This window comes from Scyliorhinus canicula, chromosome 18 (genome assembly GCF_902713615.1).
Source record: "Scyliorhinus canicula chromosome 18, sScyCan1.1, whole genome shotgun sequence".
Taxonomy (NCBI): Eukaryota; Metazoa; Chordata; class Chondrichthyes; order Carcharhiniformes; family Scyliorhinidae; genus Scyliorhinus; species Scyliorhinus canicula.
In genome coordinates, this window is record NC_052163.1 from 116491296 (window position 1) to 116515907 (window position 24612).

General features: G+C 50.3%; 1 protein-coding gene across 2 annotated transcripts; it reads right to left on the minus strand.

The window, feature by feature from the left end:
• Nucleotides 1–661: 661 nt before the first annotated feature.
• LOC119953275 (nuclear receptor subfamily 2 group F member 1-A-like) lies at nucleotides 662–22796 on the minus strand. 2 transcript variants are annotated; one of them, XM_038777345.1, is made up of 3 exons: nucleotides 22393–22796; nucleotides 9106–9627; nucleotides 662–2177 (listed from the first exon to the last, which is right to left on the minus strand). In XM_038777345.1, the coding sequence occupies exons 1-3, from the start codon at nucleotides 22766–22768 to the stop codon at nucleotides 1903–1905; spliced, it is 1173 nt and encodes a 390-aa protein (XP_038633273.1). In that variant the 5' UTR covers nucleotides 22769–22796; the 3' UTR covers nucleotides 662–1902. The 2 variants fall into 2 exon arrangements, with proteins under 2 accessions (XP_038633273.1, XP_038633274.1); XM_038777346.1 differs by having other exon boundaries at nucleotides 1903–2177; nucleotides 9106–9624.
• Nucleotides 22797–24612: the final 1816 nt, after the last annotated feature.

Here is a 24612-nt window from a genome sequence, read left to right on the forward strand (position 1 = left end):
GCATGGGTTTCCTCCGAGTCCTCCGGTTTCCCGAAAGACTTGTTCCGGTTTCCCGAAAGACAACTCCCGAAAGACGTGCTGTTACGTGAACTGGACATTCTGAATTCTCTCTCCGTGTACCCGAACAGGCGCCGGAATGTGGCGACCAGGGGATATTCACAGTAACTTCATTGCAGTGTTAATGTAAGCCTACTTGTGACAATAATAAAGATTTTGCATATCCAATCCACCTAACCTGCACATCTTTGGGCTGTGGGAGGAAACTTGAGCACCCGGAGGAAACCCACGCAGACACGGGGAGAACGTGCAGACTCCGCGCAGACAGTCGCCCGAGGTCGGAATTGAACCCAGGTCCGTGGCGCTGTGAGGCAGCAGTGCTAACCACTGTGCCATCATATCGCCCAGCTTCACCGTCATTACCAAGGTAAAATCCGAGTCAGTGCATCCTGCTCCTGACGCATGTTCTCAATGGTGACACTGCTTTGTCAGGCAGAAGCTGGATGTTGGATAGCTCCCACTTACCTCCTGTGGCCAGTGTTGAGATGGAGGAAGCCGTTATCCGTTCCCACTGTCAGCTGCGGCCTCACACAATAAAATGAATGCATTCCTTCTGCTGATCTCCCCCCCCCGCCCCCCCCGCCAAATAAAATTAACAAAGTCAAAAGACTCAAAATATTTTATTGCAACATCACACTCAGAAGATCAGGAGTTATGTCACACAAACTTGAAGTTACAGTTGAAAGATACACTCACATGAATCCAATTGCTAATGAATATGATGCTACTGTACAACATCAAGAACAGATTTTGCTGGGTGATTCTTTGCCTTGCAATGCTGACCTCTACGATGGGTGTGAGGTAAAGGGGATTTCAGCAAGTTGACCAGGGTTACAGGGTATTACAGCACAGGAAACAAGTCTGCAATCCTGCCATATTCTGTCAGTGCAAGCTCTTAAACTAATTCCACGTCACACTGTTGCTTCTTTGTACCCTTGCATTTGTTTTTCTGTTCTCCAATTGTGTTTTAAACATTGCTAAAATCTCTGTCCCTTGTGGTGACACGTCTCCTTGTTTTAATGACCCTCTGGGCATGAAAACCTTGCGTATTTGGGGATTTGTGAAGTGCTCCAGAAGGTTGATAAGGACAATATAAGCAGGGCACTAAGACGTGACCTTGGAGTGCTTTTTACGAGTTAAACGTTGAGGAACCCAGTCCCCTTCCAATACTGCTCCCAAACATCCCATGTTGGCTACAATGCACACAAATTGTACACAGTTACACACCGTACACTTATACAGTTGAAGCTTGTTCATGGTGAGAATCTAATGAAAGTGAGATTCCCCATTTGTTACATCATACCCAATTCATCAGATGTTGCAGTCAAGCTTCCCTTCAGGTTGTCCTCCCGCCTCTCCTGAAGGGGCTGACCCACGCTGAGATTTGGTGATGGGTATCAGTGGCCTCCAGTAGCTCCCTCACTTGGCCATTCTCTGCGAGTGAACTAAAATGGTGAACACGGCAGATTCAGTTTGGGGCCACCACATCCAATCTTCCTCTCAACTGTACCCAGGTATCTTCCATTGAAGTCAACGGACAGTCGTCAGGATCAGGAGCGCTGGTGGAGCTCGGGAGACAGAACTCTCGACATCACCACCTTGTGATGCTGTATTGTTCAGGAATGGGCTATTTCCAATTTTGTGAAATATTCTCGAGTTATGCCTCAATCTCTTTGAGAAACGAAAAAAAAAAAATACTGTGCTAATTTAAATACTGCATCCCAGGATCCTGTTAGTCTCTGAAGTCAACTCATCCCATTAATCTCAGGCCTGCATTAAGTGCCATCCTTGGCAGAACCCAATACAAGCACAGAACCCGTCGGAGACTGTTGCTAATCAGGTTTGTCATTGAGTTGGCATGTAAGGCCAGTTGAAGGAACCGCCGGACAGAAGCATGTCTCTGATTAGGGTTTCAATGGGGGTCTTCCCTACCAGCCTCATGAAGAAGAGCTGTCCAATGAGGGAGGCCGGCACTGCTCGCAATGCCGGGAGCCGCAGTAGCAGTTTCCCGAAACGCTGGGGCTGAGGTGGATACTGACAGCGCACGTACTCAGCAAGAGATTCCTGAACCTTCTCCTGCAAGCTCTCGATGTGGGCGGGTTCGGACAGACCGGAAGCATCTGGTGAAGAGAAGTGGAAAAATAATTTTCTTTTGGAGCCCAAAACAGTTCACTCCCCACATCCAGAACATAACGAAAGGGTTGGGCTGTGATAGTGCGCAGAGCAGGAAAAGATTTCATGGTGTCTGGTTTCTCTACGAGTTCCTTTATTTTGCTTTTGGGTGGCACTTGCACAGAGTCCTGTCATTCACACATCCTCAAGACATATAGAACATAGAACAGTACAGTCCCATAATAGCTCCTTTCGACATTGCACCATGGACCCTTTTCTTATTTAATCCCATCCTGCCCTCCCCCTGAGCTCCAAACTTTACCTTTTCACAGAATCCCAACAGTGCAGAAGGAGGCCATTCAGCCCATCGAGTCTGCACCGACCCTCTGAAAGAGCACCCTACCTAGGCCCACTCCCCCACCCTATCCCAGTAACCCAACCATACCTTTTGGACACTAGGGTTCTCATGGCCAATCCATCTGACCTGCACATCTTTGGACTGTGGGAGGAAATCGGAGCACCCGGAGGAAACCCACGCAGACACGGGGAGAACGCACAGTCACCCAAGGCTGGAATCGAAGCCTGGCCCTTGGTGCTGTGAGGCAGCAGTGCTAACCACTGTGCCACTGTGCCGCCCCACACTCCCTTCCTTCACTTGCTCGAAACCAATTACATCTCTAACTGTCCCAGTTCTGATGAGACAATAACTCTGTTGTATTCTCCCTCCACAGATGCTGCTCGGCCTGTTGATATGAAATGAAATGAAATGAAAATCGCTTATTGTCATGAGTAGATTTCAATGAAGTTACTGTGAAAAGCCCCTCATTCCGGCGCCTGTCCGGGGAGGCTGGTACGGGAATTGAACCGTGCTGCTGGCCTGCTTGGTCTGCTTTAATAGCCGCCGATTTAGCCCAGTGAGCTAAACCAGCAGCGGTTTCTGTTTTAATTTCAGATTACCATCATCTGCTGTATTTTGGCTTTAGTACCATTGAAGTACTTCCTGCTTCTTAGCTACAGGTTTCTCCTTGGAGATATCATCCACAGATATTGGGTTATCGTTGTTGCTGATGGCACCAAGCTCTATGTCCCTTTCATCTCTCCCAGTACCTCCATGTTCCCAAACCTATTCTGCAACCCATGGTCATGGTGAGCCATCATTTCCAGTGAAATGCTGGGAAGGTGAAAGCTATAAAGACTAAAGCTGGATGAGTGCAGCTCCAATAACATTCAAGAGGATGGCCACTGCCAAGACAAAGCAGCCCCTTGATTGGCAACCCCATCCATTGCCTTCATCAACCACTCCCACCACCACTGACGCACAGTGGCAGCCGTGTGCACCATCCACAGGATGCACTGCAGCAACTCACCAAGGTTCCTTCGGCTGCACCTTCCAAACCAGTGACCTCAGCCACCTAGAAGGACAAAGGCAGCAGACGCTTGGCGACACCACCACCTGCAAGTCTCCCCCCCACCCCCCCCCCCCCCCCGCCCCACCCCCGAGTCACACACCATCCTGACTTGGAAATATATCATCATCCCTTCACTGTCACTGGGTCAAACTCCTGGAACGTCTGGAACTCCCTCTCTAACAGCACTGTGGGTGCACCTACACCACATGGACTTCAACGGTTCAAGAAGGAGCTCCGCACCACCTTCGCCAGGGACATTAGAGATGGGTGATTAATGCTGGCCTAGCCTGTGACGCTGACATACCATGAAGGAATTCAAAATAGTTTTCGGTTCCCACCTCAAATTTCAGAGCATTGTTACCGACCCCTTTCACCCCTCTGTGACGGCCTCTGCACCCAACCTTGACCCTAAACTGAGTTGCCAACCCCAGAATGTCTGCATTGCAAAGATATTCACCTCTGTAACATTGTTTATCTCTAACCCTGCCTTAGCCTAGCAGCCAATGAACCGTCACAATTTCTTTTTAACTTGAAAGAGGCGACAGAGGAAATTTATGAGGATTTTTAAAAATCTATTAATTCAGGTGATGTGGGCGTCACTGGCTCGGTCATCGTAAATTGCTGCAGGCTGTGTGGTGTAGATACACCCACCGTGCTGTTAGGGAGAGAGTTGCAGGATCTTGACCCAGCGACAGTGAAGGGACGGTGATATATTTCCAAGGGCCGTGCTCCCCCGTATCTGCTGCCCTTGTCCTTCTGGGTGGTAGAGGTCACAGGTTTAGAAGATGCTGTCAAAGGAGCCTTGGTGCGATGCTGCAGTGCATCTTGTAAATGGTACACACGGCTGTCACTGTGGAAGAGGCTGGAGGGAGATGGTGGATGGGAACTAATCAAGCGGGGCTGCTTTGTCCTGGATGGTGTTGAGCTTCTTGAGCGTTGTTTGGAGCTGCGCTCATCCAGGCAAGTGGGGAGTATTTCATCACAATCCTGACTTGTGCTTTGTAGGTGGTGCACAGGCTTTGGGGAGTCAGGAGGTGAGTTACTCACTGCAGAATCCTCAGCCTCTGATCTGCTCTTGTAGCCACAGTATTTATATGGCTGGTCCAGTTCACTTTCTGGTCAATGATAATCCCTAGGAAATTGATAGTGGGGGATTTAGCAATGGTAATGCCTTTGAACGTCAAGGGGTGATGGTTGGATTCTCCCTTGTTGGGGATGGTCATTGCTTGGCACGAATGTTAATTCCACTTATCGACCAACGCCTGCTTGTTATCCATGTCTTGCTGCATATGGACAAGGACTGTTCAGTATCTGGGGAGTCACAAATGATGCTGCATTTTGGCCTATTCATTTGGTTCTCCTGACCAGCCTCCCAGCTCTTCTCCCTCCATAAAATTAATCTCATACATAAGCTCTTGTGCCTCTCTCCTGATCACCTGTTACTTCGCTGCCCTCCATTGGCTCAAATTTGAAAATCTCATGGTTAAATCCTTTCATGGCCTCTCACCTCACAATCTCCGTAACCTCCTCCAGCCCCAACAATCCCCTGCCGATCTACATCTAGGTTCCTCTAACTCTGGCCTCTGGTGCTTGTCTACCATTCTGTGCTCCATGATTGGCAACTGGGCCTTTGGCCTCATTGGCTCGACCCCCTGAAATTCATCCCCACCCCCCCCCCCCCGGCCTCTGCCCCTCTCTCTCCTCCTTATAACTCAACTGTTTGACCAGACCTTTGCTCACCACCCCTCCCTCACGTAGCCTTTTGTTTTTAGATCATTATCACACTGTTTTGATTAAACCAGTGTGAATCATCTTGAAACATTTGTCGCAGATGCATGTTGTTGCCTGGGGCTGTGGTCCCAGAGAAATACTTATCGGGTGACTTTCTACTCTGGTGGTCACAAGTTGATTTTCTAATGATTTATTCTGAGGATGTGGGTTATGTTGATGAGGATGGTTCACAACTGAACTCAATCACCCAGACATTTCACACGGTATTCCGAGTCAACTACAGATGCAGTTGGGTTGCCAACTCTGGATGGACAGATTCTTGGATGATTGGTCACATGATCTCCTAGCTCTAGGTGCCCCACCCCCACAACCCTGCCATTGGTTGACTGACATGTTTACCCCGCCTCCCAAACAGCCAATTGGAAAGTGAGTAGAATCTTTGTTTGCCAATTCCTGACGATCAGACAAGCAGCTTTGCTTTCCCCATACTCCATTATTTTTATGACAGTTAAAGTTATAGGTTTTCAATGGAAATGAAAAAGAACCACAATTTTCTTCAATGCCGTAACCGTTTACCTCTCGGGGGCTTTCTCACGTCGGTGCGCTGGAGCTTTATATTTGAGACCCGGGGTCTCCAGTGCATTCCTGTAGGATTGGCAACCCCAGAGTGGGAGATGGTGGCAGAGTGGTATTGTCAATGGACAAGTAATCTAGGTCATGGTAGCACAGTGGCTAGCACAGTTGCTTCACAGCTCCAGGGTCCCAGGTTCGATTCCCGTGGAGTCTGCCGTTCTCCCCGTGGCTGCGTGGGTTTCCTCCGGGTGCTCCGGTTTCTTCCCACAGCCCAAAGATGTGCAGGTTAGGTGGATTGGTCATAATAAATTGCCCTTAGTGTCCAAAAAGGTTTAGGTGGGGTTACTGGGTTACGGGGATAGGGTGGAGGCGTGGGCTTAAGTAAGGTGCTCTTTCCAAGGGCCGGTGCAGACCTGATGGGCTGAATGGCCTCCCTCTGCACTGTAAATTCTATGAAATCTAGAGGCCCAGGGTGATGCTCCGGAGAACTGAGTTCGAATCCCACTGCGGCAAATGATGACATTTGAATACAGTTAAAAAATCTGGCAACCCAAGAGTTGGACAGGCCATAGAATGCCTACCGTGTTGAAGGAAGCCATTCAGCCCATCGGCTGTGCACCAGTCATCTGAAAGAGCACCCCACCCAGGGACCAATTCCCCACCCTATCCCCGTAACCCCACCTAGGGGCAATTTAGCATAGCTAATCTACCTAACCTGCACATCTTTGGACTGAGGGGGCGGGGGCGTGTGTGTGTGTGGTCAGGGGGGGGGGGGGGGGGGCGGGAGAGGGGAGAGATGGGGGTGGCGGGGGGGATGGTGCGAGAGCACCCGGAGGAAACCCATACAGACACGGGGAGAACGTGCAAACTCCACGCAGACAGTCACCCGAGGTCGGAATCAAACCTGGGTCCCTGGTCCTGTGAGACAGCAGTGCCAACCACTGTGCCACCAGGCTGCCATGTGGTGATGCCATTAGTGAATTGGAATCACAAGGGAATAATAATGTAGCAGTTACTTTACTGGGCTAGAAGTCCAGAGGCCCGTCGACTAATAATCCAGAGGTGTGAATTCAAATCTCACTACGCTGTATGAATTTGATTGTGGCGTATTGCAGCTTCTACTGGGTCAGCTGACTCCGAAGATGTCACTTCCAGTTTAACCCCTCCCTTCTGATGATGTAATTTCCTCTCACAAAGTTTTACTCTTGTCCCTTTAAGGACTGCTGAATTCCCCTTGCCGTGTTCTCTCAGTGCGTTATGGTAGCACAGGTAATATGACTGGGCTAGTAATCCAGCAACCCAAACAAATGATCGGGTACTGAGTTTCCATCCTGTCTCTGAAGCGGAGGATTTTAAACTCAGTTGATTGAATAAATCTGAAAAATAAATCTAGTGTTGGTAATGGACCATGAAAGTATCAGATTGTCGTAGTTCACTTTGGGGAAGGGAATCTGTTGTCCCTCTGCGGTCTGACCCGGCTGGTCTGCCCGTGACTCCAGACCCACAGCACGGGGTGCCCAATTCCTGACAAAATGTTTGAGGGGCATCTTGCCATCGGAGCGTCCCTGTGAGAGCTGGGGGGGGGGGGGGGGAAGGTGGAAATGGTGGGAGAGCTATTGCCGGTGGTCTGGGTGCAGTGGAGGGATTGGGGGGCTGCTGCCAGTGTGTGAGTGCAGTGGAGGGGGTGGTGGCAGGGGGTGTGGTGGGGTGCGGTTGCTACCAGTGGTGTGATGTAGTGGAGAGAGTGGGGGGGGGGGGGGCTGTTGCCAGTGGTGTGAGTGCAGTGGAGGGAGTGGGAGCGGTGGTGTTGCCAGTGGTTTGAGTGCAATGCGGGGGGGGGGGGGGGGGGGGGGGGGGGTGTTGCCAGTGATGTGAGTGCAGTGGTGGGCGAAGTGGGTAAGGGTACTATTACCAGTGTGGTGATATGCCTATGGACTATATCATGGATGGATGGTGTGCGACTTCCAACCAGCAGGTGGCAGTGCAGACATGCCATGTGGTCTCTAGACCAAGGTCATGTGACCAGTGACTCCCATATAAGGGGAGACCCAGCCGGCCATCTCCAGAAGAAGATTGAGATGGTTATAAGACATACAAGGGAATGGTCAGTCCGAGGTGCAGATTCCAGAGGTGTAATAAGCAGACACCATAATAACGTGCTCTGTAACAAATTGCTATCCTACCACACGAGATTCAACGAAGAATCTGGCTTGGGCAAGTGGAGGTGTTTGGTGAATTCCTTCATCAGGTATAAAAGACCAAACACAACAACCACTGGTGTGAGTGCAGTGGAGGGAGTGGGTGGGAGGGGCTGCCAGTGGTGTGATGCAGTGGAGGGAGTTGGGGGGGGGGCTGCCAGTGGTGTGATGCAGTGGAGGGATTTGGGGGGGGGGGGGGGCTGCCAGTGGTGTGATGCAGTGGAGGGATTTGGGGGGGGGGGGCTGCCAGTGGTGTGATGCAGTGGAGGGAGTTGGGGGGGGGGGGGCTGCCAGTGGTGTGATGCAGTGGAGGGAGTGGGTGGGAGGGGCTGCCAGTGGTGTGATGCAGTGGAGGGAGTTGGGGGGGGGGGGGCTGCCAGTGGTGTGATGCAGTGGAGGGAGTTGGGGGGTGGGGGCTGCTGCCAGTGGTGCTGGTGCAGTGGAGGGAGTTGGGGGGGGGGGGGGGGGGGGGGGGGGGGCGCTGCTGCCAGTGGTGCTGGTGCAGTGGAGGGAGTGTGTGTGTGTGGGGGGGGGGGGGGGGGGGGGGGTTTGCCGGTGAGAGTCTGTGAGAGCCGCGAGTTCACACGTGAGAGCTTTCCTAGGTGCCGGGGAGGTGATTGAAGAGGAGAGCGCTCTGCGCACGCGCACCGTACGAACATCACCAATGCAGCATCTCACAACCCAGGATAACTGGCCCGATTATGGGATGATCCCAGGAAATCCAGGATAGTCGGTCACCCAGCCGCAGCAATATTGTTCTAATTCAGAAATGGTCCAGCAAGTCACTGCATTGCATTGGAGAAGGCAGCTCACCATAAACCTCTCAAGGGTAATTAAGGGTTGGTAATAAATGCTGGCCTTGTCAGTGAAGACCATATCCCATAAATGATTACAAATAAAAATGGAGTGTTTAACGACAATCTGACACCTCTCAAGGCCAGTTTGTTTTACCCAGAGTTAGCACAACAGGTTGCCAAAGTCAATCCTGACACAATACAATGGCCTCTCTGGCCTTTGGTACTAACCCGGTGTGTAGAGGGCAATGGCCTTCAGGCAACTGTATTCAGCAGAGTCGACCTGTAAAACCTTGAGCTTCTCCACCTGGTCCTGGAAGATTCGGATCTGGTCCATGAAGCTCACCACCCGGTCTGCGGACATCTGCGCGGAATGGAGGCCGGCCGCGGCCAGGAGTGGGGCCATGTGGAGAGGGAGGGAAGACTGGGCCGCGTTGAGGACAAACAGCTCACTCCAGCTCAGCCGCAGCAGGGCCACCTGGTCGGAGATTTGCAGCTCGTGGAAGAAAGGAATATTCCTGGCCCACTCCACCGCGCTGAAGAGCAGCCTTGCCGCCAGCTCACAGATGTTGTCTATGCTCATGAGGTTGTACTGGGTGCACTGGGTGCTGAAGCGAGATGTGGGGTACGGCTCTGCTCTCAACAGGAGAGAGATGAGTCCTGAGATGTTGCCTCCGTTCAAATGGTCTCCGCTGGACAGCGAGAGGTCCCCAGGGTTAGCTTGGGTTGGCGGAATTCGTCCCCTTTGGACTGCTGATGGAAAAAAAGTGATTTAGACTCGAGTGATGGAAAAATGAGCAATGGGAAATGGGAAACACAACCACATAAATATATTGATTACTGTGTCATGACCAATATTTATTCCTCAACAAACATCATGAAAAATAGATTTATCAGGCCATTATTCTATTGCTGTTCGTGGGAGCTTTCCGTGCACAAATTGACGACCGTGTTACAGCAATGACTACAGATCAAAACATAATTTATTGACAGGGATATCCCAAGTGTGTTGAAAATGACTAAAGAAATTCAATATTTTATTTTCAATTAGAACAGGCCACATGCGAGATGTTTCGTCGCGACTAACCCACCTCCCGACTCCCCACAATTCAGGCGTGTGATGGAATACTCTCCACTTGCCTGGATGACTGCAGCCCCAGCAACACTCAAGAAGCTCGACGCCATCCAGGTCAAAGGAACCCGTTTTACTGGCACCCCATCCGTCACCTTAAACAGTCACTCGGCGCAGAGTGGCAGCCGTGTGTGCCATCTGCAAGATGCGATGCATTAACTCACCAAGGCTCCTTCAAGAGCACCTTCCAGCCCCGTGGCCTCTACCACCTGGAAGGACAAGGACAGCAGACACGTGGGAACCCCACCACCTGCAGGTTCTCCTCCAAGCCACACACCATCCTGACTGGGAAATATATCGCCGTTCCCTCACTGTCACTGGGTCAAAATCCCAGAACGCCCTTCCTAACAGCGCTGGGGTGTACCTACACCACATGGACTGCAGCGGTTGAAGAATGTGGCCCACCACCACCTTTTCGAGCACAATAGGGATGACAATATCAGCTTCCAGAACACCCACAACCCATGAATAAATGGCTAAAAATAGAATGTGATTAGGTTTCACAGCTGTCAACATCCTCCAATAGGCATTGTGCTTGAAACTATCCGGAGTCCTCAGATGCATGATCTCCTCTCTTTCATGTAGAATCAAGTTAAATAATCTGTGGCAACATTGACTGTGAGTGAGACTACTTGTCACGAGGCTATACCCCTTTATTTCTGAAAATATCGGGCTGGATTCACCGTTTTGGAGGTTAAGTGCCGACGCCGGCGTGGAAATGGCGGCGTTTTACGATGGCAAAATCGGTGCTGAACCCTCACTGATTCCTGCGACCGGAGAGGGGCTAGTAGCCGCGCCGAGTAAAACTTCCGGCTCCCACGATAGAAACGCCTGGAGAATGGCCGGGTCCGTGGCCACGCATGCGCACCGCGACGACCTGCAGGAGCCGTGCCGTAAAACATGGCGCCGACCCTGTGCCGACCCAACCTGCAAAATAGTGACCCCCTGGCTACCCCCTGGCCACCCTACTAGCCCCCCCCAGCCCTCGCAGAAACCCCTCCCCCCCCCCCCAAACTGGCAGCATAGTTCCAGGCCAACTGTGGCGGTGCTGGGCAGCCGCCACGCCGGGTTCCCAACCGCTGAGACCACACGTCCCCCGCGTGGTCGGGAATTCGGCCCATCGAGGACGGTGCATCGAGGGAGGGTCTTCAGGTGACGTGCCAACGTCGTTCCAGCGGCGTGCGCCGTGCGACGCGATGACACCATTTTGGAGGAGGCAGGGGATAGGAAACCGGCGTCAAACCAGCGCCACCTCCAATTTGGGCATCAGAAGGGATTCTCCTAGGTCAGCACGGTGGCACAGTGGTTAGCATTGCTGCCTCACGGCGCTGAGGACCTGGGTTCGAATCCCGGCCCTGGGTCACTGTCCATGTGGAGTTTACACATTCTCCCCGTGTTTGCGTGGGTTTCGCCCCCACAACCCAAAGATGTGCAAGGTAGGTGGATTGGCCACGCTAAATTGCCCCTTAATTGGAAAAAATGAATTGGGTACACTAAATTTTTTTAAAAAGGGATTCTCCGCCTGATTGGCAATTACGATATCGCCGCCGGGGACCGGGGAAATCACGCCCATGGTTTTTCATATTTCCAATTTGAACTGAGACAGAACAAGCTGCTTAAAAATGAATAGCCACATTCCAAGATGAAGGTGAGGCACAAACAAATCACCCTCGGGGAGTGTGAAGAGAGAACCCGCTCCTATAATCCAGACACCCGTTAAAACTCAGAATTGTTGAAGGAAGAGCCATTCAACATGCAAAGTACTGGATGCTGAAACAATCGCTTCCACAACCGGACACACTCAAACCCCTTTACAATGGATGAAGTATCTCAAGTCAAGGCTTCCCAGCTGCCAGGGAGAGATTGCGAGTAACGCAGGTGGTGTGTTAAGAAAGTCTTCAGAAGAGGAGCCAGTCTGAAGGCTGCCCTCTCTCCCTTTTGGAATAAGCTCGAGAAGCCAACTCTATCAGAAACCTACCAGTAAACTGCACGCAAGAGACAGACTAACCCTAATCGGCAGCATTTAAAATCCAATCAACCGTATACTGTATTCTTTTACCTATTTTTTTATTGGACCCAAAGTCCCCTAATTTCTGACACCCGTGTGTGTCAATTTACAGGACATGAGCATTTATTACCTGTCCATAACAGCCCTCAATTTCAAAGGGCATTGCTGTGGATCATGTAGGTCAGGCTAGGTAAGGACGGCAGATTTCTTTCCCTCAAGGGCTTTAGTGAACCAAATGGGTTTTACAACAATGGTTTCATGCTAATCCTGAGACTTTTAATTCCAAATTTTTAAAGAATTTGAATATCACCATCTGCTGTGGTGGGATTTGAACCCGGGTCCATAGATCTTACTCCGGACTTCTGGATTACTAGTCCAGTGATAATATCACTGCACCACTGCCTTCCTATGTATGCAGGTGTGCGTGTATATATGTGTGTGTATATGTGTATGTGCATAGATACATGTGTGTATATTTGTATATTCATATGTGTACATGTGTGTATGCACACATGTGTGCATGCGTGTGCAGCCATGTCTGTATGTGTTCTTTCTGACTTGTTTGATTGGATCTTTATTGCTCACAGCCTAAATAGTTAAATACATTCTGATCTGGAAAAGGCATATTCTCACGAAAAATAAACTTCAGCCTGCGTTATGACTAACAAGGCGGTTGAATGGAGGGGAGCCAATTCACCCTTGCTCACCTGCTTGCAACACTCAAATCCAAATCCATATTAGTCTTCATCTCACGCCCATCACTGCCGGCAACTGCAGCCCATGCTTTAGTCCAAACTTGACTTTTCAGCTGCCCTCCGAGTGGGCGGTCTGAGCACTACACTACTTTAGAATTATATCCCCCACCCATCTTGCTCCGTACTGTGTCCAATTCTGCAAACACACTTTCGGAAGGATGTGAACGCATTGGAGAGGGTGCAGAAAAGGGTCACGAGACTGGCTGAAGGAACGAGGAGCTTCAGTTACGTGGATAGATTGGAAAGGCTTGAGTTGCTCTTGTTAGGGAAGAAAAAGAGAAGATTTGATCGAGGTGTTCAGAAAGGTTCGGGACGGAGTAGAGAGAGAGAGAGACTGGTCCTGTTGACAGGATTGAGAACCAGGGAACAATGGTTGAAGGTGACTGGCAAAAGAAGCAATGGTGATATAAGGAAAAACTATTTTTGCCCAGTGGGTGGTTAGGGTCTGGAATGCATGGTCTAAGAGTGAGGTGAAGGGAGGATTAATCATGGCTTTCGAAAGGGATTTGGGTCGTTATCCGAAGAGAAAGGAGTTGCAGCATTACTGGGATAAAGGCAGGGGAATGGGACTGGGTGAATTACTCCTGCAGAGAGCCAGTATGGACAGAATGGGCTGAATGGTCTCCTTCTCTACTGTAACCATTCGATGATAATACTAAGCCTGACTCTGCAGTTGAAGCTACAGATCTATATGTTTACCGTTGCTAGACATGCAAACACAATGTTTGTTCCGAGATGCGGTCACTGGGACTATGTCTGAGTTGTTGTAAAATTGACCAAAAGGAGAAATGTGATCACAGAAAGGAGGAGGAGACAGGATGGCATTCTCGCTGAGAATGGAAAGCAAGGCCAATGGGAAAGAATTTGGGAATCTCCAGAAATGAATCAGTTTGCAGCTGAGTTCAGGAACTGTTTCATTATGGGTCGTGCAGCCTTCCTGTTGTTGTGTGGTGACTGTGAGTATTATTCCCTCGAATAAAATCCTCACCGACCACAACCCTTAGTTCTGGCACAGAGCCACCAACAGCCCCAAGCTTGTCTCTCGTACAACAACTACAACTTGCAATTATATAGCACCTACATCATAACAGAAGGTGTTTCACAGGAACGTTAATTAATAAATGTTAACACCGAGCCACATAAAGAGATGTTAGGCCAGATGATATGGCACAGTCGCACAGTGGTTAGCACTGCTGTCTCACGGCACCAGGGATGTGGGTTCAATTCTGATCTCGGCTGACTGTCTAGTGTGGAGTTTGCACGTTCTCCCCGTGTCTGCGTGGATTTCCTCCGGGTGCTCCTGTTTCCTCCCACAGTCCAAAGGCGTGTACGCTAAATGGATTGACCATGCTAAATTGTCCAACGGTTAGGTGGGGTTATGGGGATAGAGTGGGCGTTTGGGCCAAGGGTGCTCTTTCGGGGGATCAGTGCTGCATTGATGATCCAAATAGCCTCCTTCTGCACTGACGGGATTCTGTGACTCTATGGCCAGAAAGAGGTAGGTCTCATGGGGTGTCGGAAAGTGGGAGAGAGGTGACGAGACAGAGAGGTGCGGGGAGGAAATGCCAGAGCTTATTAATCAGCCAGTGTCACCGCGACTCTCATCAAAGTCCTATTTCCTCTCTGACACTTTCAGTTACATTTCATTGGTTGAATCCAGGGAACCCAAGCACAGCGATGATGAAACGTGGGTGGAAGCTCATTATTTCAGACGTCCACCGCACTGTATTTCTGGGAACCACCTCAACCCCCCCCCCCCCCCCCCCCCCCCCCCCCAGCCCTCTCTCGCCACCGCCAATCCGCTGACCTGGTTTTCCCCTCCAGTACAGCCTCAGCAAGTATCCGATTCTGCTGACCAGGATGTTCTCATAGCTGTGGTCACCCACATTGTGCGGCCAATCCTAACTCAAGGCTCTAAACAGGACCCCTGGGCCGGATGGGTGGCACCCATGGGTCAAAAGGCTCTTTCCTGGACAAATTCCGACAAGGACGGGTTATTTCGCCACCCCCCCCCCCCCCCCCCCCCCCCTTGCCCCACGATCGATAAGTGGATTTTCAAAAGCCGAGAGAATGAGCTGATTGCGAAAGTGGAAAGGGAGATGGAGCCAGGGGTTTTACAATTCTCCGACGGAACACAATGGTGAGCACAACAGGAACTACCCGAAGCAAAATCCAGGAATTCTGACAAATGGAAGGTGACAGCAGCAATGAATCATCACTGAGAATATTTAACTTTTCATTGACGCAGGAACGTTGGGATTCCTTTTCAGAAGCATCCGGTTGGATTAGACTATGTGGAAATTTAAAAGGTTCTTCAAGGTAAAACAAAGCTTGACCTCCCTTCTCCGTTAATCAAATTAATAATTAACTCTTCATTCTCTTCTTTTGAAAGTATTCAATTTCCCTGCGCAAGTCACACCAAGCTGATAGCCAATGGCAGGCACGCTTCTCTTTCACTTCACTGAATCACCCTTTGAGGTTTTCAAGATGGAAAATAAAGTGAATGTCAATTTTCATTTTAAGAATGGTTCAGTTTAAAAGTTGATTTTCACTTCTGCTGTTTTCACAAAATCAGGCTGCAACAATTCAAGGATCTTTTCCCCCAAATACTGAGGAATGCAAAGTTTTTCCAAATGTTATAGTTTGTGTCAAGACAGGTTCGGCACGGGATTATGTATAAAGCTCCCTCTACACTGTCCCCATCAAACACTCCCAAGACGGGTACAGCACAGGGTTAGATACAGAGTAAAACACCCTCTACTCTGTCCCCACCAAACACTCCCAGGGCAGATACAGCACGGGATTAGATACAGAGTAAAGCTCCCTCTACACTGTCCCCATCAAACACTCCCAGGGCAGGTACAGCACGGGGTTAAATACAGAGTAAAGCTCCCTCTACACTGTCCCCATCAAACACTCCCAGGACAGGTACAGCACGGGGTTAAATACAGAGTAAAGCTCCCTCTGCACTGCGCCCATCAAAAACTCCCAGGACAGGTACAGCACGGGGTTAGATACAGAGTAAAGCTCCCTCTACACAGTCCCCATCAAACACTCCCAGAACAGGTACAGTACGGGGTTAGATAAAGAGTAAAGCTCCCTCTACACTGTCCGCATCAAACACTCCCAGGACAGGTACAGCACGAGGTTAGATACAGAGTAAAGCTCCCTCTACTCTGTCCCCATCCAACATTCCCAGGGCAGTACCAGCATGGGGTTAGATAGAGAGTAAAGCTCTCTCTACACTGTTCCCATTAAATACTGCCAGGAAAGGCACAGCACGGGGGTGAGATACAGAGTAAAGCTCCCTCTTCACTGTCCTCATCAAACACTCCCAGGGCAACCACAGCGTGGGTTAGATAAAGAGTAAAGCTCCCTCTACACTGTGCCCATCAAACATTCCCAGGACAGGTACAGCACGGGGTTAGATACAGAGTAAAGCTCCCTCTGTACTGTCCCCAACAAACACTCCCAGGACAGGTACAGCACAGGGTAAGATACAGAGTAAAGCTCCCTCTACTCTGTCCCCATCAAACACTCCCAGGGCAGTACCAGCATGGGGTTAGATAGAGAGTAAAGCTCTCTCTACACTGTCCCCATTAAACACTCCCAGGGCAGGTACAGCACAAAGTTAGATAGAGAGCAAAGCTCTCTCTACACTGTCCCCATTTAATACTGCCAGGAAAGGCACAGCACGGGGGTTAGATAGAAAATAATGCTCCCTCTACACTGTCCTCATCAAACACTCCGAGGGCAGCCACAGCATGGGGTTAGATACAGAGTAAAGCTCCGTCTACATTGTCCCCATCAAACACTCCCAGGACAGGTACAGCACGGGGTTAGATATAGAGTAAAGCTCCCTCTACATTGTCCCCATCAAACACTCCCAAGACATCTACAGCATGAGGTTAGATACAGAATAAAGCTCCGTCTACACTGTCCCCATCAAACACTCCCAAGACAGCTACAGCATGGGGTTAGATACAGAGTAAAGCTCCCCCTTCACTATCCCCATCAACCATTCCCAGGACAGGTAAAGCACGGGGTTAGATACAGAGTAAAGCTCCCTCTACACTGTCCCCATCAAACATTCCCAGGACAGGTAAAGCACGGGGTTAGATGACATTGTGAGAGTACAAGATTCAGGCAATTACACATATACAACATAGAACAAACAGTGCAGAAGGAGGCCATTCTGCCTATCGAGTCTGCACCGAGCCACTTAAGCCCTCACTTCCACCCTATCCCCATAACCTAATAATCCCTCCTAATCTTTTTTTTGTCACTAAGGGCAATTTATCATGGCCAATCCACTCAACCTGCGCGTCTTTGGACTGTGGGAGGAAACCGGAGCACTCGGAGGAAACCCACGCAGACACGGGGGAGAACGTTCAGACAGTGACCCAGCGGGGAATCGAACCTGGGATCCTGATGCTGTGAAGCCACAGTGCTATCCACTTGTGATACCATGCTGCCCACGGAGTAAAGCTCCCTCTACACTGTCCCCATCACACACTCCCAGGACAGGTAAAGCATTTCCCAGTGCCATGTCTTCTCTCGATCTCAGTGGGCACAGTTTCCCAGCCCACTTTGGTGTATTCATCCTCTTGAGTTCTCTGCTCGAAGGCAGGTCCGTCTCACAGCACCACAAACTCTACCACAGACAGGGCGAGGAAGCAGGTCCCAACTTCATCACATGCTGTCGGAACCACTCTGATCCGCTGCATCCGCCCAGCCAATAAAGCCAATTGCACCCCCCCCACAAGACGCTGTAGTAACTTAAACTTTTACATGCATGTTGTAGCCTGGAACTGTGGATAGTGATGGTAGAGGTGCCAATTTTCTATCCATCCCATGGTCAAACAGGAATCTCTCCCATTCCCAATCCCAGGCCATTGGCGTGTTGAAAGGATTTATAAGCTGATACTCAACCTGTTTGGCCACGTTATGAACACACCTCCCTTAGCCATCGAGTCCTGGAGTGGGACTTGAACCCTGGGCGTCCAGGGACCCCACCCCACTGCACCACAAGGCCTCCTGTTCTGACTGCCTTTGGGCCCATTATGCACCCAATAAATGGGTCGGACGTGGTTGAATTCTCCCTGGGCAGCTTCAAAGATCAAGATGTGGAGATGCCGGCGTTGGACTGGGGTGAGCACAGTAAGAAGTCTCACAACACCAGGTTAAAGTCCAACAGGTTTGTTTCAAACACGAGCTCGTGTTTGAAACAAACCTGTTGGACTTTAACCTGGTGTTGTAAGACTTCTTACTGTGCTCAAAGATCAAGGGCAGAGAAGGCGAACAAAATATCTTCGGACTGATTTGGCCAGGTGTCGATCACTCTCTATTTTTGTCCAAATAAAGTCGGTTTAATACCCACATAAAACTCTAGCAGTGACGTGTGAGATATTGCAACAATCCTCTTAAGGTCAAAATAGCAGCCACATGTCCTATGTCTGGAATGGTGAGTTGGCATCAAGTTTCTATATCCTGCAGAGAGATGTGGGAGCTGAGTGAGAAATGCAGCAAGGAAGGCAAAAGAGAAAAATAAGAACAACTTAAATTTGTTAAAGCAAAAAGTGGGTTCGTCACGGAGAAGGGAACAAGGACAGCAAGCGAGCAAATAACTGAGAGAAAGGGATTGAATGAGAGGGAAGGGGTGATTGAAAACGCAGGCGGAAGATAGAGAAAGAGAGAATAAGAAAGGAGGCAGTGATGTGGTGACCTCTGACACTTGGAGTAGTACCTCTTTAAAATATGCTAACTCCCGTGTGGAAGGCTGGCCTCTCTCTACCGTTCCTCAGTAAGTAAAGTACAACAGACTCTGTAACTATCCAGCCTTAAATCCCGCACCTTAAGTAAGTTTGAACAGGACAGAAAGCCTGTGGCAGAGGCCACTGTGTGTGAATGTATCAACTCTGGAATTTTTCAGCTGCCAGTGTGCACTTTAGCAAGAAGCATGTGGCCGATAGATTTAGTGGTTGCATTCTGGCCAGGAGACTGTGTGTGGGGGCGGGCGGTGGGGGGTGGGGGGGGGGGGGGGGGGGGGGGGGGAGGCTACACTGAGGTCAATGGCACATTGACCCGGGTGAGAGCTGAGGTCCCAAGGGGGCACTGACAATAACTGTCTGCAGGCATCAAAACACCCAGTGTTATCACATGTCGGCTGTGTGTTTCTGTAACCTATGTGTGCGTGTAAGTGTGTCTGTCTGCCTGTGTGTGTGTGTTTATGTATGTGTGTGTGTGTGTGTGTATATGTGGGTGTATGTGTGTCTGTGTGTATGGGAAACGAGTGGGATCAGCAAAGGCTTGCATGCTTGGGAAAGGGATGATCAATCCTCTGTTGTTTTTAAGCAGGAGTAACTTCAGATGAGTCTTTTGCGGCTTCAAATGAGTGGAATGGTTTGAGGGAAAGAGAAAAGTTAATGGGACCTGGAAGAAAACAGCCTGGAAGAGGCAACGGCCAGAACAGAAGCAGAGGTAATAGAAGAGAGAGAGAGAGAGAGAGAGAGAGAGAGAGGGAGGCAGATCGGAGATAGAAATGAGGATAAGGATGGTGAGCATGAAAGTAAAAGAGAGAGGTAAACATATCAGACTGGTAACAATGTTCCTCAAGATTGATAGGAATCCAGTCTATTTACTGGAAAGAAAGTGGGAGAGACCAAGGAAAGAGAACAAGAATGAGAGAAACAAGTGAAGAGAGAAACAGAGGAGTGAAAGAGATAAAGGAGAGAGAGAGAGAGAGAAGGGAAGAATAGAGTCAGAAAAAAAGAGGCAGAATAAATAGTGCAGACATGGTTTGAAAACACCAGAGAGTATCTATTATACAAGGGAAAGAGAGCGGGAGAGCGAGAGAGGAAAGACATTAGACATTGAAAAGTTGGTAAAGTGAGGATGAGGCATGACCAACAATATCGGCCAGTATATCCCATGTGGCGGGGTCACAGTGTAACTGCAACTGGTCGAGCTCGCTGAAGATATGGGCTACATGCAAGCTAAGCAAAGGTATTGGGATCGCTTAGTGGTAGCCCTGAGATTTTTACCCCACTCAATGAGCTGAATTAATCTACTGGGAGAAACTACTGATATTTATGTTAAGTAAAGTTATTGGGCAATGGCTTCTCTTGTAGTAAAAGTCAAAATACACAACTCATGATCTTCAAAACTAACATCTGTATAAAACGTGGGAGTCGGGTTTGCAGTTTGTCCCTTGGAGGTGCTGCTGTCCACTTCCTTCCCCGACTGGCGATTCTTCTCAACAGACAATTTATTTAACTATGAGGGGCATGGGCAGCACGGTGGCCTAGTGGTTAGCACAACCGCCTCACGGCGCTGAGGTCCCAGGTTCGATCCCGGCTCTGGGACACTGTCCGTGTGGAGTTTGCACATTCTCCCCGTGTCTGCGTGGGTTTCGCCCCCACAACCCAAAAATGTGCAGAGTAGGTGGATTGGCCACGCTAAATTGCCCCTTAATTGGAAAAAATAATTGGGTAATCTAAATTTATAGAAAAAAAAAAAAAAAAAACTATGAGGGGCATCACAGTCAAGCAGGGTCTCCACACACACACACACACACATTGATTAGAAAGTCAGGACACATGAATAATAAACACTTCGATCGATATCGCTTGCTATACCCCAGTACCTGAAGTCAAATAGATCCCCTGTTACTCTGTAATAATTCTGTCTTATACAATTTGACCCAACCTCTAGACATTATCAATTTTCAGTCCCTTTTTTAAATTAGATTCTTTTTTAGAAAGTAGACTTTCTTTACCTGGTTCATTCGGGGTTGGTGTCCATTCCATGTCTGGATTATTCAGAGATTCTCTCTATGCTGCCCCAGTAATCTACCCTAAACATACCTTGCAAAGGAGCCCCGCCAATTTGCATGGCTCCAGTGGTGTGTCTGCTCTTTCCTGAGACATACCTCTTGTTGTCAAGATCTGTCAAGTCTCGTGGGTTCACACAAGCCTTCAAGATAATCACGACCACTCGCTTGCTGTGTAACAAAAGCAAAAGACCACAGATCCCAGAAATCGGAAATATAAACAGAAAAGTCTGGAAATGCTCAGCAGGTTGGTCAGCATCTGTAGAGGTAGAAAGTGAGTTAACCTTTCCGTTCTGTGACCTTTCGTCAGAAACTTTCTGATGAAAGGTCAACGACTTAAAATGTTAACTCAAGTTTCTCTCTCCACAGATGCTGCCTAGCCTGATGAGCATTTCAAGCATATTCTGTTTCATGCTTGTCCTCTGACCCTTGCCGTTTCAATTCCACTTTAGCTCAACAAGTGGGCTTGTTGGAGACGTCCTGCCATTGGCTGGGTGACTGCGTTGGCTATCACTGTATGATCCCTCATGGCATTAATTACATTTCAAATAATCTCTCCACCTACACTCCACTCTCCCTCCCTCTTATGTTCTAGACCCACCAGCACAGGGAGCTACCCAGCACCCTCCACCATGGGGTCATCTCCCTACAACCAATCTGGAGAGAGAGAGTGAGTGACAGAGAGAGCAGACTCCAAATGGCTGATGAACCACAGGTGGCAGCACAGTCAGATTGCCCCCACTCCTGGCTTTTACCCCGTGCCCTTTCAGCACACACAACTGGCACTGGATACCAATCTGGAACACAAACCCCGGCTGATTACTGTCCTCACCCTCCCACCGAACACACAAACACACACCCGGACACACAAACACACACTGACACATAAAAACACACACCAACAGACACTGACACACGAACACACACCCAGACACACAAATACATACTGATATACAAACACACACACACTGACACATAAAAACACACACCCAAACAAACACTGACAAACACAACCCAGACACACAAACACACACCCAGACACACAAACACACACTGACATACAAACACACACACTGACACATAAAAACACACACCCAAACGCACACACACTGACACACAAACATACACCCAGACACACAAATACACACGGACATACAAACACACACACTGACACATAAAAACACACACCCAAACAAACACGGACACAGAAACACAACCCAGACACACAAACACACACCCAGACACACAAACACACACCCAAACAGAAAAACACACACCTAATCACACAAACAAATGCACACATCCAAACACACTCACACACTGACATACAAATGCACACACACTGACACACATAAACACACCCAACACACACAGACACATATACATTGACTCAAACACGCACACAAATACAGGCTCAGACACATAGGCACACACACACACACAACACACACACTCAAACACACAGAACACACTTACAGCCTTACACACACACACACACAGATGCATACAGTTACACATACAAAGTAACACGCACAACACAGATGCACACTTACATGCAGACCTACATTCTTTCAGGTTTACACAAACGCACAGATGCACACATTTAAACACGGACGTGCAAACACACGGCACAAGCACACACTTACACGGGCGCACATACCACTAACATAACCACAGGGATTACAGAAGAAAACTCGGACCCTATCTGAGATCAGTGAACTAACTCAGCACAGACTGACACACTGCACAGAGCTAGACTTTTTTAAAGACAGAGAAATGAGCGGATATTTACCTTCTCGCTTCATGCCGACTTTGAAACATTTTCTGAGCCGGCAGTACTGGCATTGGTTCCTGTGGTGCTGGTCAATGTGACAGTCCCGGTTGGACCTGCAGGTGTAGGAGAGGTTCCTCCTGATGCTCCGCTTGAAGAAGCTCTTGCAGCCTTCGCAGGTGAACTGGCCGTAGTGTTTGCCGCTGGCCCGGTCCCCACAGACCACACAGTCCACCTGGAGCCCCCCCTGCCTGTCCTGCTCGCCCAGCTCGCACTCGCTGCCCCCGGTCTGCGAGGAGGAGGGAGCGGGGCTCTCCAGAGCATCCTCGCTGCCGTTGTGGGGGTAAGGCTTGCTGTCCTCCCGGGGGTCTCCCCACTCACTGGCGGCCATGGCCATCCCCCCCCCCTCCCCCCGCCCCCCTAAACCCACCTACCCCAACCAAATCCTCCCCCCACCCCCCCACCTCTCCTCTCCTTCCAGCTACCCGGGAGGCAGGAGCTCTGTGAGGGCTGCAATGTGAGGAGAGGTGAAGGGACAGAGAGTTTGGGAGGAAACACAGTGAGGCAGGTCAGAATCAAAAACAGCAAGGGCTGGAAAGAAACACAGCATCTGTGTGCAGAGAGGGGGGGGGGGGGGGGGTGGTGGAGGGAGGGGAGGGGGGTTAATGTTTCCAGTCCAACATTACACTACTCCAAGAAGCCCAAAGTTTGGGTGGGGGGGGGGTAAGACAGGAGGTTTCACACTGTTTGGGGCAGTGCCCAGCACAGGCAGTCACAGCTTCCTTTGGGCATTTTCTAGGGGAGGCATTACTTGAGGGTCAGTCAAGTCAGTGAGTGTCCCGGGCTGGAGAGAGGGAGGGGGAGAGATGGAGAGCGAGGGAGTGAGAGATGGAGAGGGAGGGAGGGAGAGATGGAGAGGGAGGGAGGGAGAGATGGAGAGGGAGGGAGAGACGGAGAGAGGGAGGGGGAGACGGAGGGAAGGAGGGGGGAGACGGAGAGAAGGAGGGAGGGAGGGAGAGAGGGAGGGAGAGAGACGGAGGGAGAGAGAGAGAGGGAGGGAGGGAGGGAGGGGAGAGAGAGAGAGGGAGGGAGAGAGAGAGAGGGAGGGAGGAGAGAGAGAGAGGAGGGAGGGGAGAGATGGAGAGGGGGGAGAGAGGGATAGAGGGAGGGAGGGATAGAGGGAGGGAGGGATAGAGGGAGAGAGGGAGGGAGGGAGGGAGAGAGGGAGGGAGGGAGGGAGAGAGGGAGGGAGGAGGAGAGAGGGAGGGAGGGAGGGAGAGAGGGAGGGAGGGAGGGAGAGTGGGAGGGAGGGGGAAGGGAGGGAGAGTGGGAGGGAGGGGGAAGAGAGGGAGAGTGGGAGGGAGGGGGAAGAGAGGGGGAGGGGGAGGGAGGGGGTAGAGAGAGAGGGAGGGGTAGAGAGAGGGAAGGGGTAGAGAGAGAGGGAGGAAAGGGGAGGGGGAAAGAGAGGGGGAGAGGGAAGGGGAGAGAGAGGGAAGGGGAGAGAGGGAGGGAGTGAGAGAGGGAGATAGGGAGTGTGAGAGAGAGAGAGTGAGAGAGGGAAGGAGAATGAGAGAGAACCAAAGAGAAAGAGATCCCCGGACCAGAAGCTGCTGCGGTTCACTCACTCACTCACTCACTCGCTGCTCTCGTCCAGGGGCCAGAGAGCAAGTCATGTGGAAAGCAACAGCGATCACTTCACATCCATGTCAAACCCATTCCCTCCCAACAACAACTCCCCCCCCCCCCCCCCCACAACACCCTCAGCAACACCTCCTCCCAGAAAAAAACAAACAAAAGTAAAGTCGCTTTTGGAGACAGGATGGGGGTGGGGGGGGGGGAGAGACAGTACACACTCTCACACTCTCTGCCAAACTCCCAAAGTTTGAAAAGCCTCTCTCTCTCTCTCTCTCGCTTCTCTTTTTGTTGTTGTTGTTGCTGTTCCTTCTTCCTCCTCAAACACTGCTCAGCGAGCGGGGATTCACTAAACCGTGGCTGGCTGCGAGGGCTGGACGCAAGTTAGTACTTGGGGGGGGGGGGGGGGGGGGGGGGGATAATGGGGCTCCTGACCTGAGGGGGTGGGGGGTGCAGAGAGAGTGCCACAGACTGGCCTCAGGGGCAGGGCCTTGCCTGCCTGGGAAGGGAGGGAGGGTGGATTAAAATGGAGATGCCAGGTCCAGGGGAGGTTACGAGGGCGATTTTTTTTTTCCTGAATAAAACAGGAGATGAGAGTCAGTGACTGCG

Bases quoted from the DNA above. Each gene is read 5' to 3' on its own strand.
- LOC119953275 (XM_038777345.1), bottom strand. From the start codon at position 22,768: ATGGCCATGGCCGCCAGTGAGTGGGGAGACCCCCGGGAGGACAGCAAG. The intron at 9,628-22,392 runs GTAAATATCCGC...TTTTTCCATCAG, and splicing joins AGTCGGCATGAAGCGAGAAG to CAGTCCAAAGGGGACGAATT. The intron at 2,178-9,105 runs GTTAGTACCAAA...TCTCTTCACCAG, and splicing joins CATTGCCCTCTACACACCGG to ATGCTTCCGGTCTGTCCGAA.